Source organism: Trachypithecus francoisi, unplaced genomic scaffold (assembly GCF_009764315.1).
Source record: "Trachypithecus francoisi isolate TF-2019V2 unplaced genomic scaffold, Tfra_2.0 Lachesis_group0, whole genome shotgun sequence".
Taxonomy (NCBI): domain Eukaryota; kingdom Metazoa; phylum Chordata; class Mammalia; order Primates; family Cercopithecidae; genus Trachypithecus; species Trachypithecus francoisi.
This window is the reverse complement of record NW_022681453.1, coordinates 17,042,111-17,061,552: the sequence shown is the minus strand read 5'-3', so window position 1 is coordinate 17,061,552 and position 19,442 is coordinate 17,042,111. Positions and strand designations below refer to the sequence as shown.

The 19,442-nt window shown below is 48.0% G+C and overlaps 1 protein-coding gene across 6 annotated transcripts in view; it reads left to right on the top strand.

The window, feature by feature from the left end:
• The window catches only part of USP4 (ubiquitin specific peptidase 4), a 73,248-nt gene that overhangs the window by 36,500 nt on the left and 17,306 nt on the right, over positions 1-19,442 (top strand). For 5 of the 6 annotated variants that reach the window (XM_033207185.1, XM_033207176.1, XM_033207190.1 and 2 more), the window contains 7 exons: positions 2,667-2,840; positions 7,003-7,161; positions 8,874-9,098; positions 10,936-11,019; positions 11,610-11,704; positions 15,949-16,140; positions 18,275-18,363. In XM_033207185.1, coding sequence (XP_033063076.1) covers positions 2,667-2,840; positions 7,003-7,161; positions 8,874-9,098; positions 10,936-11,019; positions 11,610-11,704; positions 15,949-16,140; positions 18,275-18,363 — 1,018 coding nt within the window. The remainder of the gene's footprint in view (positions 1-2,666; positions 2,841-7,002; positions 7,162-8,873; positions 9,099-10,935; positions 11,020-11,609; positions 11,705-15,948; positions 16,141-18,274; positions 18,364-19,442) is intronic. The other variant, XM_033207200.1, reaches the window with a different exon arrangement.

The window sequence follows — 19,442 nt, the reverse complement described above, 5'->3', positions numbered from 1 at the left end:
CTTGAACTCCTGGGCTCAAGTGATCCTCTTACCTCAGCCTCCCAGATAGCTGAGACTACAAGTGTGTACCACCAGGCCTTGCTAATTATTTTTTCGTTTTGTTTTGTATATGTTTTTTTTGTGTGTGTGTGGAAATGGGGTCTCACTTATGATGCCCAGGCTAGTCTCAAACTCCTGGCCTTAAGCAGTCTCCTTACCTTGACCTCCCAAAGTGCTGGGATTACAGGTCTGAGCCACTGCACTTGGCCTGATATTCTTTACATAGGGACTCAGTGGTAAGCAAACCAGCAATGGTTTTTGTCCCCATAAAATTGATAATCTGGCTGGGTACAGTGGCTCACACTTGTAATCCCACTGATTTGGGAGGTCCAAATGGGAGGATCACTTGAGCCCAGGAGTTTGAGACCAAGTCTAGCTAACATGAGCAAGACCCTATCTCTAAAAATTTTAAAAAAAATAAGGGCTGGGCGCGGTGGCTCAAGCCTGTAATCCCAGCACTTTGGGAGGCCGAGACGGGTGGATCACGAGGTCAGGAGATCGAGACCATCCTGGCTAACACGGTGAAACCCCGTCTCTACTAAAAAATACAAAAAACTAGCCAGGCGTGGTGGCGGGCGCCTGTAGTCCCAGCTACTCGGGAGGCTGAGGCAGGAGAATGGCGTGAACCCGGGAGGTGGAGCTTGCAGTGAGCTGAGATCTGGCCACTGCACTCCAGGCTGGGTGACAGAGCGAGACTCCGCCTCAGAAAAAAAAAATAAAAAATAAAAATAAAAAATAAAAAATAAAAAATTTAAAGACTTACATTCTCACTTTTTTTTTTTTTGAGACATAGTCTTGCTCTCTTGCCCAGGTTTGAGTGCAGTGGTGCAGTCTTGGCTTGCAGCAACCTCCGCTTCCCGGGTAGCTGGGATTACAGGCATGTGCCACTATGCCCAGCTAATTTTTTGTATTTTCAGTAGAATGGGATTTCACCATGTTGACCAGGAAGGTCTGGAACTCCTGGCCTCAAGTGATCCACCCTCCTTAGCCTCCCAGAGTGCTGGGATTACAGGCATGAACTACCACACCTGGCTTACAGTCTAACTTTGAAGTTTTTTTTTTTTTTTTTTTTGAGACGGAGTCTTGCTCTGCCACCCAGGCTGGAGTGCAGTGGCTGGATCTCAGCTCACTGCAAGCTCCGCCTCCCAGGTTTACGCCATTCTCCTGCCTCAGCCTCCCCAGTAGCTGGGACTACAGGCGCCCGCCTCGTCGCCCGGCTAGTTTTTTGTATTTTTTAAGTAGAGACAGGGTTTCACCGTATTGGCCAGGATGGTCTCGATCTTCTGACCTCGTGATCCGCCCGTCTCGGCCTCCCAAAGTGCTGGGATTACAGGCTTGAGCCACCGCGCCCGGCCACTTTGAAGTTTTTTGTAGCGTGAGTGAAAACATAAAACATTTGTTAAAAGATTAGATAACCCTTGGGTTTTGAAATTATTTTCCAGCTGGGCGCAGTGGCTCCCAGCACTTTGGGAGGCTGAGGCAGGTGGATCACCTGAGGTCGGGAGTTCCAGACCAACCTGACCAACATGGATAAACCCCATCTCTCCTAAAAATACAAAATTAGCTGGGCGTGGTGACTCATGCCTGTAATCCCAGCTACTCAGGAGGCTGAGGCAGAAGAATCGATTGAACCCAGGAGGTGGAGGTTGCGGTGGGCCGAGATCGTGCCACTGCACTTTGGCCTGGGCAACAAGAGCGAAACTCTGTCTCAAACAAAAAAAAAAAAAAAAAAGAAGTTATTTTCCTCTTGTGGTGACGTGGAAATAGCCTAGTACTAAAGAAGAGGTGTGATTTGGCTTTTCATGGACAAGTTTTTCCAAGTCTTTGCACCCTCAGTTTTCCTTAGCTATTGAGTGAGGATAATGATGAGGAGTTTTAAAGTTCTAAATGTAAATATTAGGGCAAAAAGGGTTAAAATTTCACGATTTAAGCTTCCATCTCATGATGCTAGGAGAAAGAACCCAAAGGAAGTAGAAGGAGAGAAATAATAGCAGTAAGAACAGAAACTTATGAAAAAGGCTGGGCGCGGTGGCTCACGCCTGTAACCCCAGCACTTTGGGAGGCTGAGGCGAGCGGATCACCTGAGGTCAGGAGTTTGAGACCAGTCTGGCCAACATGGTGAAACCCCATCTCTACTGAAAATACAAAAATTAGCTGGGTGTGGTGGCCAGTGCCTGTGATACCAGCTACTCAGGAGGCTGAGGCAGGATAATCACTTGAACTCAGTGGAGGATGCAGTAAGCCAAGATCACGCCATTGCACTCCAGCCAGGAAGACAAGAGCGAAACTCTGTCTCAAAAAAAAAAAGCCAAAAAAAAAAATTTTTTTCATTAAACAAGAATTATTTGATTATTCAGCTTTTTTCCTAAAGTAGGGTTTTTCAGAGACAAAATCTTAGCCAATGCGTATGCAATCCTCTAAGACCACGTCCCTCGGAGATTAGCTGCAAGGGGTCCACCAGCTTGACCTCCTTGAGGCTGTGGTTTACCGTCATGAGCCTTCAGAGAATCTCCTGAGTGCCTCATTTTGTTGGGGTTGTCCCTCAGTGACCCTTTAGAACTTGATTTATCTTGTATCTCTGGTACTGTCTAGAAGATATGTAAAGCCCTCATCATGTTCTGTTTCAGTGCTTGAGCAACACTGCACCACTGACTGACTACTTTCTCAAAGATGAGTATGAAGCTGAAATCAACAGAGACAACCCTCTGGGGATGAAAGGGGAAATTGCAGAAGCCTATGCAGAGCTCATTAAGCAGATGTGGTCTGGAAGGGACGCCCATGTGGCACCTCGCATGTTCAAAGTAGGTAGACATACGGGTTGAGTATCTCTGTATATAGATGCTTGGGACCAGAAATGTTTTGGGACTTCAGGTTTTTTAGGGTTTTTTTTATAGTATTTACATTACGTTTGCTAGTTCAGCATCCCCATTCCAAAATCTAAAATGTTTCAATGAGCATTTCCTTTGAATATCATGTCAGTGTTAGAAAGGTTATGGATCGGCCGGGCGCGGTGGCTCAAGCCTGTAATCCCAGCACTTTGGGAGGCTGAGACGGGCGGATCACGAGGTCAGGAGATCGAGACCATCCTGGCTAACACGGTGAAACCCCGTCTCTACTAAAAATACAAAAAACTAGCCGGGCGAGGTGGCGGGCGCCTGTAGTCCCAGCTACTCGGGAGGCTGAGGCAGGAGAATGGCGTAACCTGGGAGGCGGAGCTTGCAGTGAGCTGAGATCCGGCCACTGCACTCCAGCCTGGGCGACAGAGCGAGACTCCGTCTCAACAAAAAAAAAAAAAAAGAAAGGTTATGGATCTTTGAGCATTTGGATTTCAGATTTTCGGGTAAAGGATACACTCCTGTACTTCCTTTTTCCCACTTTGGGGAGAGTGGTTTAGTGTTGTTATGAGGCATTCCTTTTGTTGCATTTTGGGATTAAGATGGGATCTGGGCCAGGCGCTGTGGCTCACGCCTGTAATCCCAGCACTTTGGGAGGCCGAGGCAGGTGGATCACAAGGTCAAGAGATCGAGACCATCCTGGCCAACATGGTGAAGCCCCATCTCTACTAAAAATACAAAAAGTAGCTGGGCGTGGTGGCGCGTGGCTGTAGTCCCAGCTACTTGGGAGACTGAGGCAGGAGAATCACTTGAACCTGGGAAGTGGAGGTTGCAGTGAGCTGAGATTGCGCCACTGCACTCCAATCTGGTGGCAGAGTGAGACTCCGTCTCCAAAAAAAAAAAAAAAGATGGGATCTGATGACCAGTCGCGATGGCTCACGCCTGTAATCTCAGCACTTTGGGAGGCCAAAGTGGGTGGATCACCTGAGATCAGGAGTTCAAGACCAGCCTGGCCAACATGGTGAAACCCCTTCTCTACTAAAAATACAAAAAATTAGCTGGGCATGGTGGTGCACACCTGTAATCCCAGCTACGTGGGAGGCTGAGGCAGGAGAATTGCTTGAACCTGGGAGATGGAGATTGCAGTGAGCCAAGATCACGCCACTGCACTCCAGCCTGGGCAACAGAGCAAGACTCCATCTCAAAAAAAAAAAAAAAAAAAAGGAATCTGAGACTAAAAGCACCACACTGTCAAACCCTTTTTTTTCTGTCATTCAGTCATTTAGCACACCCCTAAGTGTCTTCAGTGCCCACCTCTGGGTTGGGGATATCTCAGAAGTTATTTGTAAGCTCGTTCCTCAGAATGCTGTATTCTGTAATGGCAGTATTTAAATGGTCAGTTTCCTAAGCCAGACTATAAAAATTCAGTTTCTTGGAAGGCTGAGGTGGGAGGATTCCTGGAGTCCAGGAGTTTGAGACCAGCCTGGGCAACATAGTGAGACTCCGTTTTTGTTTTGTTTTGTTTGAGACAGAGTCTGACTCTCTTGCCCAGGTTGGAGTGCAGTGGCATGATCTTGGCTCACTGCAGCCTACACCTCTCGGGTTCAAGCGATTCTCATGCCTCAGCCTCCTGAGTAGCTGAGACTACAGGTGTGCACCACCATGCCTGGCTAATTTTAGTATTTTTAGTAGAGATGGGTTTTCGCCATGTTGGCCAGGCTGGTCTCAAACTCCTGATCTCAGGTGATCTGCCTGCCTCAGCCTCTCAAAGTGCTGGGATAATAGGCTTGAGCCACTGCGCCTGATCAAGTCTCTGTTTCTTTAAAAACAACAAAAAAGTTGGCCAGGCGCAGTGGCTCATGCCTGTAATCCCAGCACTTTGGGAGGCCGAGGCGGGCAGATCACGAGGTCAGGAGATCGAGACCATCCTGGCTAATATGGTGAAACCCCGTCTCTGCTAAAAATAAAAAAAAAAAAATTAGCCAGGTGTGATGGCAGGCGCCTGTAGTCCCAGCTACTCGGGAGGCTGGGGCAGGAGAATAGCATGAACCTGGGAGGCAGAGCTTGCAGTGAGCCGAGATTGCGCCTCTGCACTCCAGCCTGGGTGACAGAACGAGACTCCGTCTCAAAGAAAAAACAACAACAACAAAAGAAGTCCGGGCGCGGTGGCTCATTCCTGTAATCCAGCACTTTGGGAGGCTGAGGCGGGCAGATCACGAGGTCAGGAGTTGAGATCAGCCTGACCAACATAATGAAACCCCGTCTCTACTGAAAATACAAAAATTAGCCAGGTGTGGTGGTGCCCACCTGTAATTCCAGCTACTCAGGAGGCTGAGACAGGAGAATTGATTGAACCTGGGAGGCGGAGGTTGTAGTGAGCTGAGATCGCGCCATTGCACTCCAGCCTGAGCGACAGAGCGAGACTCTGTCTCTAAAACAACAACAACAACAACAAAATTAGCTGGACATGATGATGTACCTATAGTCCCAGCTACCAGGGAGGCTGAGGTGGGAGGAATTACGTAAGCCTGACAGGTCAAGGCTGCAGTGAGCTGTGATTGTGCCACTGTACTCCAGCCTTGGCGACAGAGACCCTGTCCCAGAATAAAAAAATAAAAAAGAGGCCGGGCGCAGTGGCTCAAGCCTGTAATCCCAGCACTTTGGGAGGCCGAGATGGGTGGATCACGAGGTCAGGAGATCGAGACCATCCTGGCTAACACGGTGAAACCCCGTCTCTACTAACAAAAAACTAGCCGGGCGAAGTGGCGGGCGCCTGTAGTCCCAGCTACTCGGGAGGCTGAGGCAGGAGAATGGCGTAAACCCGGGAGGCAGAGCTTGCAGTGAGCTGAGATCCAGTCACTGCACTCCAGCCTGGGCGACAGAGCCAGACTCCGTCTCAAAAAAAAAAAAAAAAAAAAGAATTGGGTGGCAACACACTGTGCTGAAGCTAATGTAAATAAACAACTGGAAGGTAGTGTTCAGGGATATTAGGGAAGTGTGGAGCTTCCTCAGTAATGGATGTGTTATATATTTGTACTGTATTATGGTAGCCACCAGCTCAAGCACCTCTGAGCACTTGAGATGTGGTTCATTTGACCAAGGAACTGAATTTTTAATGGTTTTTAATTGTAATTAATGTAAATTTAGGTTGCCATATGTGGCTAGTGGCTATGGCATTAGAGAATAGGTGTAGAACATGGTACTCCATTTTTTTTTTTTTTTTTTTTTTTTTTTGGGACACAGTCTTGCTCTGTCGCATAGGCTGGAGTGCACTGGCACGATTTCGGCTCACTGCAGCCTCCGCCTCCTGGGTTCAAACGATTCTCCTGCCTCAGCCTCCCGTGTAGCTGGGATTACAGGTGTGCACCACCATGCCCAGCTAATTTCTGTGTTTTTAGTAGAGACCAGGTTTTACCATGTTGGCCAGGCTAGTCTTGAACTCCCAACCTCAGGTGATCTGCCTGCCTCAGCCTCCCAAAATTCTGGGATTACAGGCGTGAGCCACCATGCCTGGCTGGTTCTCCATAGGATATATCACTGTCTCTGGGAGTGCTTAATACAACACAGACTGCTAGACCCATCCACAGAGTTTCTGATTGAATAGGTTTGCTGTGGGGGCCTGAGAATGTGCATTTCTACTAAGCTCCCAGGTGATACTAATGCTGCTGGGGACTATACTCTCAGAATAACTGGTGGAGAATAATACTGGACAGACAGTATTTAGGGACCTGAGGGCTGTTATGTACAGGAGGATTCCTCCAGCCGATGAAAGTATCATTTGTAATGTCCTTATGGAGTTTAAGACTCTGAACCAAAGAAGGACATGTTGGAGAGGGATTCATGTCAGTACTTGGGTGTGGTTACTCAGGATACCCTACCCTTCCTCCCCAGGACTTAAGGTAGTAGCCCAGGTTCCAGATTCATCCTCCTGGCTCTCTGATCTAGGCCTTCTCTCTGGTGGGAACCACTGGCCTCCTGTAGGCTCTTCAGGAGTTAATTGGACTACTCAACCAAGTGTTCTCTCTCACTACCCAGCTAGCTCCTCAAAGCTATTTTTGATGACAGTTCTCATTTGATTTAACTAGTTCTTTACATATTATGCCTTCTGATGCAGTTGCTTTTGTTGTAGACTCAAGTGGGACGTTTTGCTCCTCAATTTTCTGGCTACCAGCAACAAGATTCTCAGGAGCTGTTAGCCTTTCTTCTAGATGGATTGCATGAAGATCTGAACCGAGTAAAGAAGAAACCCTACTTGGAGCTGAAGGATGCCAATGGGCGGCCAGACGCGGTAGGCCATTAATGATGTCTGAACGAAGAAGCTGCCTCATATTGAGAGTGCAGGGATATTCTTCGGGTCTTTTGAGTGTGCTGTCAGGGCCCTGGTTGCGTCTCACCGTAGCGAGTTATAGGGATATGGTCTCTGTTCAAAAAAGAGCTAACTGTAGTTACTGCTATTTTTTTTTTTTTTTGTAATAGAGACAAAACCTTGCTATGTTGTCTAGGCTCGTCTCCAGCTCCTGAGCTCAAGTAGTCCTCTTACCTCAGCCTCCCAAAGTGCTGGGATTACAACAGGCGTGAGCCACCGTTCCCTAGTTACTCCTAATGCTTCCTCTTGGGCTTTTTCAAATTCAAGTGAGCTTGTTTGATATTTCACTGGTGAACTAGGGACTAAGAACACTCTGAAAACTGTAAAGTGCCTATAGTGGGGACCCCTAAGATTGTTATTGCTCACAATAAAAGCTATCCATGATTACTTAATTTGTTATTAATATCATTAGGACATTTATACTTTTTACCTTGATTTTCTGATCAGGTAAAGAGATTTTCTGATCAGCAAGAGGATTTTAGTCTTTCAGCTGCCCTATCACATTGGGATAATCAATATGAATGCTTTAAAGTAAAATTTAGATCTTCTTAGAAAAACTATGAGTTAGCTGAACTGTAGTATAGATAAAATTATTAAAATTTATTTGTTTATTTTTTTGAGATGGAATCTCGCTCTGTCACCCAGGCTGGAGTGCAGTGATGCGATCTTGGCTCACTGCAACCTCCACCTCCCGGGTTCAAGCGATTCTCCTGTCTCAGCCTCTTGGGTAGCTGGGACTATAGCCATGTACCACCACGCCCGGCAAATTTTTGTATTTTTAGTAGAGAGGGGATTTCACCATGTTGGCCAGGCTGATCTTGAACTCCTGACCTCAGGTGATCCATCTGCCTCAGCCTCCCAAAGTGCTGGAATTTCAGGCATGAACCACTGTGCCCGGCCAAAAACCTTACTTTAGATCACTGGAAACATGTAGGGGGACTTTCCTTGCCCTGGCCATGTCTCTGTACCCATAGTGTCCTCCGGGCTTCTGTTTCCTATCAGGACACACAGACCCCTAGTTTCCAATAGGTCCTATGTTGCCAACCTTATTAAGTGTGGGGATTACAATGAGGCACAGTGGCTTACCCCTGCGGTTCCAGCACTTTGGAGGCTGAGATGGGAGCATCACTTGAGGCCAGGAGCTCTAGAACCATCTGGTCAACATAGTAAAACCGCCATCCCTACCAAAACTAAAAAAACATTAGCCAGGCATGGTGGTGCATGCCTATAGTCCCAGCTACTTGGGAGTCTGAGGCAGGAAGATCGCTTTGAGTCCAGGAGTTTGAGGCTGTAGTGAACCATGATCGCACTAGCGTGAACGACAGAGCAAGACCATGTCTCAATCAGTCAATATAATATATATTTGAAATATATATATAAACATGTATTTGAAATATATATATAAACATATATATGAAATATATATATGTGTGTTGGGGTGGGGATTGGGTGTAGAGCTGGCATGTAGTATGAGTATGATACACTAAGAGTAGTCCTGGCCTTGCTTGTCCTGGATCAAGCTCTTGGCTGTACAGATTGCCACCTGATTCATCTCCAGGTTTGCTGTGAGTCATTCTGGATGCAGGGGCAAGGGACAGTGGTGTTGAGAATGTCCTATTTATCCCTTCATGCAGGTGGTGGCAAAGGAAGCCTGGGAGAATCACAGATTGAGGAATGATTCTGTGATTGTGGATACTTTCCATGGCCTCTTCAAATCTACTTTGGTTTGTCCAGAATGTGCTAAGGTTTCGGTGACCTTTGACCCATTTTGCTATCTAACGCTCCCACTGCCCTTGAAGAAAGATCGAGTTATGGAGGTTTTCCTGGTTCCTGCTGACCCTCACTGCAGACCTACCCAGGTAACAGAATCCACACCCTCATGGCACCCCTCACTGCAAGTGGTCTCCACATCCCAGTGGGACTGCTCCTATCTGCTACATTGGATGCCTCTGAGTCCCGTTGGTACTTGCCTGGGTATGGGCCCTTGGCCTCCATCAGACCTTCATGTAATCCCATATCTTTTAAGGCCTATTGTGAAGGTCTTTGGGGCTTCTTTGCTTCTCTGTCACTTTTTTTTTTTGAGACAGAGTTGCTGTGTCGCCCATTGTAGAGTGCAGTGGCATGATTTCAGCTCACTGTAACCTCTTCCTCCCAGGTTCAAGCGATTCTCCTACCTCAGCCACTCAGTAGCCGGGATTACAGGCGTGTACCACCATGCTCAGCTAATTTTTGTATTTTTAGTAGAGACATAGTAGAGACAGGATGTTACTATGTTGGCCAGAACTCCTGACCTCAAGTAATCTGCCCATCTTGGCCTCCCAAAGTGTTGGGATTACAGGTGTGAGCCATCGCACCTGGCCTCTGTCACTTTTTTGGCCACACTTCATTCACGCAACTAAAGTAACCTGATCTACTAAGTGGTTCTTGAATCTGAATGTTGGGGAACCAGAAGCAGGGTACTTTTTGTACTCGGATGTACCCTCAAATAATCTAGGACAGCCGGTACAGAAGATTAGACCAGATGAGAGGTGTGAGCAGCAGGTCTTAGTGTCTAACCCTGCTGATGGCTCACTGAGTAATTGTATTGCTTAGTAGCTTCTGTCTTTGGTTTCTTTATCTCTAAAGAAAGTTGAGGGCTGGGCGCAGTGGCTCACACCTGTAATCCCAGCACTTTGGGAGGCCAAGGCAGGCGGATCACAAGGTCAGGAGATCGAGACCATCCTGGCTAACATGGTGAAACCCTGTCTCTACTAAAAATACAAAAAATTAGCTGAGCATGGTGGCGGGCACCTGTAGTCCCAGCTGCTCGGGAGGCTGAGGCAGGAAAATGGTGTGAACCTGGGAGGTGGAGCTTGCAGTGAGCCGAGATTGCGCCACTGCACTCTAGTCTGGGCGACAAAGCTAGACTCTGTCTCAAAAACAAACAAACAAAAAAAGAAAGTTGAGGCAGGCCGGGCGTGGTGGCTCACGCCTATAATCCCAGCACTTCAGGAGGCCAGGGTGGGTGGATCACGAGGTCAGGAATTCGAGACCACTCTGACCAACATGGTGAAACCCTGTCTCTACTAAAAATACAAAAATTAGCCAGATGTGGTGGTGTGCACCTGTAATCCCAGCTACTCAGGAGGCTGAGGCAGGAGAATCGCTTGAACCTGGGAGGTGGAGGTTGCAGTGAGCCAAGATCGCGCCACGGCGCTCCAGCCTGGGCGACAGAGTGAGACTCTCAAAAAAAAAAAAAAAAAAAAAGAAAGTTGAGGCTGGGCTTGGTGGCCAACACCTATAATCCCAGCACTTTGGGATGCTGAGGTGGGAGGATTGTTTGAGGCCAGGAGTTTGAGACCCTGTCTCTACAAAAAATAAAATAAAATTTAAAAAAAAGGTAGGACCAGATGGCAATTTGAATTTGTATAATTTTAGCAGTTCTTTAGAAAGTACTCTAAATAATTAAGAATAAATTGAAGCAATATTTGGAAGAGGAAGAGATGGCCCAGCCCGCATGCTGCTGCCTGTGTATTGAGGAGGATGCTGACATAGAGGTCTTGCTTGTTTGCTCTGCTGCTGACTCATCTGTACCCTGACCTCACCCTACACTGTTTCTGGAAGGGCTCCTCTGCTCCTGGTAATGCCTGCTTCTCCTAATTCATTTCCCACCTTTTGTGGGGCACCCTTGTGACCTTGACCATCTCTCTTTTGCAGTACCGTGTGACTGTGCCGCTGATGGGGGCTGTGTCTGACCTGTGCGAGGCTCTCTCCAGGCTGTGTGGCATTGCTGCAGAAAATGTAAGGCGGGGCGATCAGTGGCACTCGGTCTATTTGGGATACTTCATAGCATTTGGAGTTTACTTTCATCCTTGAAGCCACTTTTTTGGGGTTGCTGTTATTGCCAGCACAAATGTGATTATTTGTGTGTGTCTGGATGCCTCACTCACTATTCACACTGTGGCTGAGACTGTCCCTTCTAGCTGCAGGAAACACTGTCTTTCCTTCATTGGGTTCACACTAGCTGTGGTCAAAGGACCAGGAGTAGGACTCTGCTGTCAGTTCTGTGCACTGAGGGTGGCATAGAGACTGCACATTACTGAATACTCCAGAGACTCTGGACAACTGCTGGTTTCTAGTTAGCACCACACTCCTCACCCTTCCTGCCACTCGAGGGCGGATGCTACCAGCGTGTTCAATTCTGATGGAAGCCATGCTGCTCCTCCTCAAGCGTTGGGCCTGAGCTCTCTGGGGCTGTTTGTGTAGTGGTTTCTCTAGAGACAACACTTGAGTATGGGTTTTTTTTTTTTTTCATTTGTTTCTGGGTTTTAAGCAGTTAGTAGGGGCACTCTTAGCCATTCTGTGGTCTTTCTATTACTGTTCATTCTTAGATGGTGGTCGCAGATGTATATAATCACCGATTCCACAAAATTTTCCAAATGGATGAAGGTTTAAACCACATCATGCCTCGGGATGACATTTTCGTGTGAGTACTCAGCAGTTTCTGTTGCAGGTCAGGTCAGAGGACCCGTTCTAGAGACTTTGCTGCATTCATATTTCCAGAACAAAAATTTGGGCAGTCATTGCTCATGTGGATTGGCCCTGACCCCTGGGTGCAAGAGATGGGTGTTGAGGGCATCGTGGGCAGCCCTCAGTGCTCAACCCCTCCTGCCATGAAGAGCTAGACATTCTGATAACTCTCCTCAGCATAGCCACAGCCTTTTTTCAACAGTTTTGTCTGTGAAGAAGACCAAATCACTGCTCCGACAGATGGCCCTACCATCAGAGATTCCTTTCTTTAAGAGGAATCACAGCTGTGTGATGGGAAGATGGGAGTAGGGGTGTGGTACGGAAGGATCTTGTCCTTTCTCTGCCACAGGCTGTGGCTTCTCAGCGAGTACCATGATACTACCATCCCCAATGCAGAAATGACAGAGAGGGTTGATTTAAACAGCTGTTTTCGGCTGGGTGCGGTGGCTCACGCCTGTAATCCCAGCACTTTGGGAGGCCAAGGCAGGCAGATCACGAGGTCAGGAGATTGAGACCATCCTGGCTAACATGGTGAAACCCCGTCTCTACTAAAAATACAAAAAATTAGCCAGGCATGGTGGCAGGTGCCTGTAGTCCCAGCTACTCGGGAGGCTGAGGCAGGAGAATGGCGTGAAACCAGGAGGCAGAACTTGCAGTGAGCGGAGATCGCGCCACTGCACTCCAGCCTGGGCAACAAAGCGAGACTCCGTCTCAAAAAAACAAAACAAAACAAAACGCTGTTTTCAGCTCAAACATTCTGTAAGCTCTGAGACACAATACAGAGGTCTCGGCCTTCCCACGTGCTGCTTCATGGCTGCTCTGTGTAACTGTGTGTGTGTCCCTCTTCCAGGCACAGTGGGGTAATAACTTGCCTGCTGCTCCCAGGCAGCCACTTGCCCAGGAAGTACGGAGCACAGCCGTACTGTCCCTCCCTCTTTACCTCTCACTCAGGAACTTGCCTCTGCGAAAGGGTTTCAGGATTTTGTTTTGGTTTTTGTTTTTGGCTGAAGAATTCAGTATGTAAAGGAGATAGTTCCTTCCCTTTACATTTTTGGGCCTATGACTTCTAGATCACTCTAAAAGGAATAATTCCTATCCACACCAAAGATCTATTTCTGTTCTCACTTGCACAGACACAACCAAGAGCTCATACTGTGCCAAGGGCTAGAACATGGGAAAGTCTGCTTTCACAGACATTTATAACCCCAAGCCCTTAACATGGTCTTCCGTAAATTCCAGAAACTAGTGTTTTCACACACCTGAGCTGAAAGGAACTGGAGGATTACCCTGTGGGGAGCTTAGCAGACCACCAACAAAGGAATTTTCAGAGGGCCTAAGGGCCAACCATTGGAAAAACAAATTCTTTTATATCTTTTATAGATGAATTGACAATTGTTTTATGAAAGCAATAGCAGCATCTGGGTTTTTTTTTTCTTTTTTTTTATAGATGGAGTCTCGCTCTGTCGCCCAGGCAGGAGGAGTGCAGTGGTGCGATCTCGGCTCACTGCAAGTCCGCCTCCCGGGTTCACACCATTCTCCTGCCTCAGCCTCCTGAGTAGCTGGGACTGCAGGCGCCCACCACGCACCTGGCTAATTTTTGGTATTTTTAGTAGAGCCAGGGTTTCACCGTATTAGCCAGGATGGTCTCAATCTCCTGACCTCGTGATACGCCCGCCTCGGTCTCCCAAAGTGCTGGGATTACAGGCATGAGCCACCATGCCCGTCCAGCATCTGGTATTTTTTATTATTTATTTATTTTTTTTTTTGAGACAGAGTCTCGCTCTGTCGCCCAGGCTGGAGTGCAGTGGCGTGATTGTGGCTCACTGCAAGCTCCGTCTCCTGGGTTCATGCCATTCTCCTGCCTCAGCCTCCTGAGTAACTGGAACTACAGGCACGTGCCACCACGCCCGGCCAATTTTTTGTATTTTTAGTAGAGACGGGGTTTCACTGTGTTGGTTAGTATGGTCTTGATCTCCTGACCTCGTGATCCGCCCGCCTCGGCCTCCCAAAGTGCTGGGATTACAGGCGTGTGCCCCCGCTCCCAGCCTGCATCTGCTGTTTTTTAATGTTTTGTACACTGTGCTACTAAGTTATTTAATTCTTACCACACCCTTTAAAGTGAGTAATCCCATTGTCCACCGAATAAATAGACTAAGAAGTTAGGTACTTATTACTAGGTCATAGCAGGCAGAAAATGGCAATGTGGACCTGGAACCTGGGGCGGCTGCACTCCAAGGCCTAGTTCTTTACCACTATGCTGGACCACAGTATTTACTTGAGAGCACGCGTTGGACATTTTTGTGTATTCTTAGAAATTCCTCCTGCATAAACTTCATTCAGGACTGTTTGCTAGACATTAGGCATTTGGCATTTGGGGAGGGGTGTGTGTCTGTCTGTGTGTGTGTGTGTGTGTATATGTGTGTGTGCGCGCGCGCGCACGCGCACACACACATGCATGTTTAGTTTCAAAATTTGAATCAGTAAGTTTGTGTCTCCCCCTATAGGAAGAGGGAAAGACTACAGTCGGTTGCCAACAATTTTGGTAACATCTGTTCCAGGATAAAACATCTATAAATCTCCTCAATTTCATGTATTCACTAAGTAAGACACATTTTTCTTTTTTTTTTTTTTCGAGACGGAGTCTCACTCTGTCGCCCAGGCTGGAGTGCAGTGGCCGGATCTCAGCTCACTGCAAGCTCCGCTTCCCGGGTTTACGCCATTCTCCTGCCTCAGCCTCCCGAGTAGCTGGGACTACAGGCGCCTGCCACCTCGCCCGGCTAGTTTTTTGTATATTTTAGTAGAGACGGGGTTTCACCGTGTACGCCAGGATGGTCTTGATCTCCTGACCTCGTGATCCGCCCGTCTCGGCCTCCCAAAGTGCTGAGATTACAGGCTTGAGCCACCGCACCCGGCCGACACATTTTTCAAAATCATTGATTTGTATCTAGCAGTTTATTTGATTATCTCTGATGTTTTTCAGAATTAGATATAATTCTTTTTTTTGTTTTTGTTTTTTTTGTTTTTGTTTTTGTTTTTGTTTTTGTTTTTGTTTTTTTTTGAGACGGAGTCTCGCTCTGTCGCCCAGGCTGGAGTGCAGTGGCCGGATCTCAGCTCACTGCAAGCTCCGCCTCCCGGGTTCACGCCATTCTCCTGCCTTAGCCTCCCGAGTAGCTGGGACTACAGGCGCCCGCCACCTCGCCTGGCTAGGTTTTGTATTTTTTTAGTAGAGACGGGGTTTCACCATCTTGGCCAGGATGGTCTCGATCTCCTGACCTCGTGATCCGCCTGTCTCGGCCTCCCAAAGTGCTGGGATTACAGGCTTGAGCCACCGCGCCCGGCCAGATATAATTCTTTTACTTCAGTGTTTTCGAACAAAGATGACAATTAGTTTTATAAATTTGCTTGCTCATTTGGAAAAAAAGAGCCTTTGGCTAATATCCTAGGTGTACATCTTTGTACAATATTTGTCTTATTAAGGGGCAGGGCACTCAATGCATTTTTTTTTTTTTTGACATGGAATCTCACTCTGGTGCCCAGTCTGGAGTGCAGTGAAGAGATCGCGACTCACTGCAAGCTCCACCTCCTGGGTTCATGCCATTCTCCTGCCTCAGCCTCCCGAGTACGTGGGACTACAGGTGCCTGCCACCATGCCTGGCTAATTTTTTGTATTTTTAGTAGAGACGGAGTTTCACCGTGTTAGCCAGGATGGTCTGAATCTCCTGACCTCATGATCTGCCTGCCTCAGCCTGCCAAAGTGCTGGGATTACCGGCATGAGCCACCATGCCCGGCCAACTCAATGCATTTTTTAAAGTTGAGCTCTTTGATCACAAAAGATGAACTTGGTGGCTGGACCCAGCTATGTGCCTTTGTGTTCAAAGTGATGATCTGAATAATGGCTGTTATCTGTGTTGGGTCCCAGTTGAAGGACCACAGAGTTTGAGGCTGTGGTTGGAAGAAGGAGTATCATGGTTAGCCCTCAGCCCCAGGTTGTATAGGTTCACATTGTGCTGACAATGGTCCTTCTTTGGATTCCTGACTCAACCTATAGAAACATCTTGGCAATAGTTATAGCCGCCTTTTCTACTCATATATGCTCTGTCGTAGTAATGATAGCCCTGGCCACCACATAGCTTCAGCTCAGATCTCTGTTGTTCACAAGGACCTACTGCTAAAGGTGCCCTCTTGTGTGATTAACGCAGGTACCAGGTCTGCAGCGCTTCCGTGGACGGCTCAGAATGTGTCACGCTTCCAGTCTACTTCAGGGAGAGGAAGTCCAGGCCATCAAGTACTTCCTCTGGGTCAGCGCTATATGGGCAGCCACTGCTGCTTTCTGTCCCCAAGCACAAGTTAACCCTTGAGTCTTTGTACCAGGCTGTTTGTGATCGTATCAGGTTGGTGGCAGGAATGTGATTTGGTTGTTATCTGAGATCAAGATATACCCAGTAATAGTAGAGTGGCAGCTGCTACCAAGTGGCTGTGTTGATCCTACATGCTCACCTCTGTAAGAAATGTGTTTGTAGGCCAGGCGTGGTGGCTTATGCCTGTACTCCCAGCACTTCGGGAGGCCAAGGCGGGCAGATCACCTGAGGTCAGGAGTTCGAGACCAGCCTGGCCAAGATGGTGAAATCCCGTCTCTACTAAAAATACAAAGTTAGCCAGGCATGCTGGTGGGTGCTTGTAATCCCAGCTGCTTGAGATGCTGAGGCAGGAGAATCGCTTAATCCTTGATTCTCCCGGGAGCTGGAGGCTGCAGTGAGTCGAGATCGCACCACTGCACTCCAGCCTGGGTGACAGAGCGAGATTCAATTTCAAAAAAAAAAAAAAAAAATGCACTTGTGCCAGCCCCTGGATGGGCCAGGGCAGGTGCTGTTGGGATGAGCCACCTGGCACATCTTAGGCACCATGATCCTAGGAGTCCAGTCCTCTTAGAATCATGTTAGGGAGGCTAGTGCTTTGATGGCATTTGTATTTTTTCTGAAGTGTTCCACTATCATTCTGAAGCCAGAAATTAGGATTATTGGGAAATACCTTCAAAAATGATGGTGCTACATGACTTTCACATAAGACTTGAGACAAACTTTCCTAGAGTCTTCATTGACTTAATTAGACACCTAATTTCTTGTGGGTTTTTTTTTTTTTTTTTCCTTCCGAGATGGAATCTTGCTCTGTTGCCCAGGTTGGAGTGCAGTGGTGCAATATCGGCTCACTGCAACCTCTACCTCCCGGGTTCAAGTGATTCTGCTGCCTCAGCCTCCCAAGTAGCTGGGATTACAGGCATGCACCACCAAGCCTGGCTAATTTTGTGTGTGTGTGTGTGTGTGTGTGTGTGTGTGTGTGTGTGTGTGTTTTTGAGATGGAGTTTCGCCCTGTTGCCCAGGCTGGAGTGCAGTGGCACAATCTCGGCTCACTGCAACCCCCGCCTCCCAGGTTCAAGTGATTTCTGGCTAATTTTTGTATTTTTAGTAGAGAGAGGGTTTCATTGTGTTGGCCAGGCTGGTCTCAAACTCCTGACCTCAAGTGATCCTCCTGCCTCAGCCTCCCAGAGTGCTAGGATTACAGGCATGAGCCACCATGCCTGGCCTAATTTTTGTATTTTTAGTAGAGATGGGGTTTCATCGCGTTGGCCAGGCTGGTCTGGAAATCCTGATGTCAGGTGATTGCCCACCTTTACCTCCCAAAGTGCCGGGATTACAGATGTGAGCCACCATGCCTGGCCATTTGTGTTTTTTTCTTTTTTTTTTTTTTTTTTTTTTTGAGAGGGAGTCTCGCTCTGTTGCCCAAACTGGAGTGCAGTGGCCAGATCTCAGCTCACTGCAAGCTCCGCCTTTAGGGTTCACGCCATTCTCCTGCCTCAGCCTCCCGAGTAGCTGGGACTATAGGCGCCCGCCACCTCGCCCGGCTAGTTTTTTGTATTTTTTAGTAGAGACGGGGTTTCACCTGTTTTGCCAGGATGGTCTTGATCTCCTGACCTCGTGATCCGCCCATCTTGGCCTCCCAAAGTGCTGGGATTACAGGCTTGAGCCACTGTGCCCGGCCTAATTTCTTAAAATACTGAGCCACCACGTTATTTTATTTTATTTTATTTTATTTATTTTTTGAGACAGAGTTGCTCTGTGCCCAGGCTGGAGTGCAGTGGCACAATCTCGGCTCACTGCAACCTCTGCCTCCTATGTTCAAGTAATTCTCCTGCCTCAGCCTCCTGAGTAGCTGGGATTATAGGCATGTGCCACCACGCCCAGCTAATTTTTGTATTACTAGAGATGGGGTTTCACCATGATGGCCAGGCTGGTCTCCAACTCCTGACCTCAGGTGATCCACCTGCCTCGGCCTCCCAAAGTGCTGGGATTAGCCACCACACTCGGCCCAGTGGATAATTCTAAAGCACTTTTATTTACATAAATTGCTTTGTGAGTAGCTGTCATCCATAGAAATTATGAACTACTTCTTAGCCACATGGTGGTAAAAATAGATAAATGTTACAACTAACAATCTTTTTTTCTTCCTTCTCTTTTTCTCTTTTTGAAGCCGCTATGTGAAACAGCCTTTACCTGATGATTTTGGCAGCTCACCCTTGGAGCCAGGGACCTGCAATGGCTCCAGGAACAGCTGTGAAGGTAAGCATACACCATGCTGTGTGGCTGTGACTGACCAAATACCTCCTGATTTCCCTCTTCTTCTTCTTTTTTTTTTTTTTTTATTTTTTTTTTTTTGAGACGGAGTCTCGCTCTGCCACCCAGGCTGGAGTGCAGTGGCCGATCTCAGCTCACTGCAAGCTCCGCCTCCCGGTTTACGCCATTCTCCTGCCTCAGCCTCCCGAGTAGCTGGGACTACAGGCGCCCGCCTCGTCGCCCGGCTAGTTTTTTTGTATTTTTAAGTAGAGATGGGTTTCACCGTGTTAGCCAGGATGGTCTCGATCTCCTGACCTCGTGATCCGCCCGTCTCGGCCTCCCAAAGTGCTGGGATTACAGGCTTGAGCCACCGCGCCCGGCCTCTTTTTTTTTTGAAACGGAGTCTCGCTCTGTCGCCCGGGCTGGAGTGCAGTGGCCGGATCTCAGCTCACTGCAAGCTCCACCTCCCGGGTTTACGCCATTCTCCTGCGTCAGCCTCCGGAGTAGCTGGGACTACAGGCGCCCGCCACCTCGCCCGGCTAGTTTTTTGTACTTTTTAGTAGAGACGGGGTTTCACCGTATTAGCCAGGATGGTCTCGATCTCCTGACCTCGTGATCCGCCCGTCTTGGCCTCCCAAAGTGCTGAGATTACAGGCTTGAGCCACCACGCCTGGCCGACACGTCACTTTTCTTTTTGGGACTTAGGTGACTCAGTGGCTTTATTTCTGTAAAACTATAGATGTCTTTCAAGTTAGTGCTGTAAATTTTTTTCTTTTTCTTTTTTTTTTGAGACGGAGTCTTGCTCTGTCACCCAGGCTGGAGTGCAGTGGCCGGATCTCAGCTCACTGCAAGTTCTGCCTACTGGGTTTATGCCATTCTCCTGCCTCAGCCTCCTGAGTAGCTGGGACTACAGGCGCCCACCACCTTGCCCAGCTAGTTTTTTTGTATTTTTTTAGTAGAGACAGGGGTTCACCGTGTTAACCAGGATGGTCTCGATCTCCTGACCTTGTGATCCGCCTGTCTTGGCCTCCCAAAGTGCTGGGATTACAGGCGTGAGCCACCGCACCCGGCTTTTTTTCTTTTCT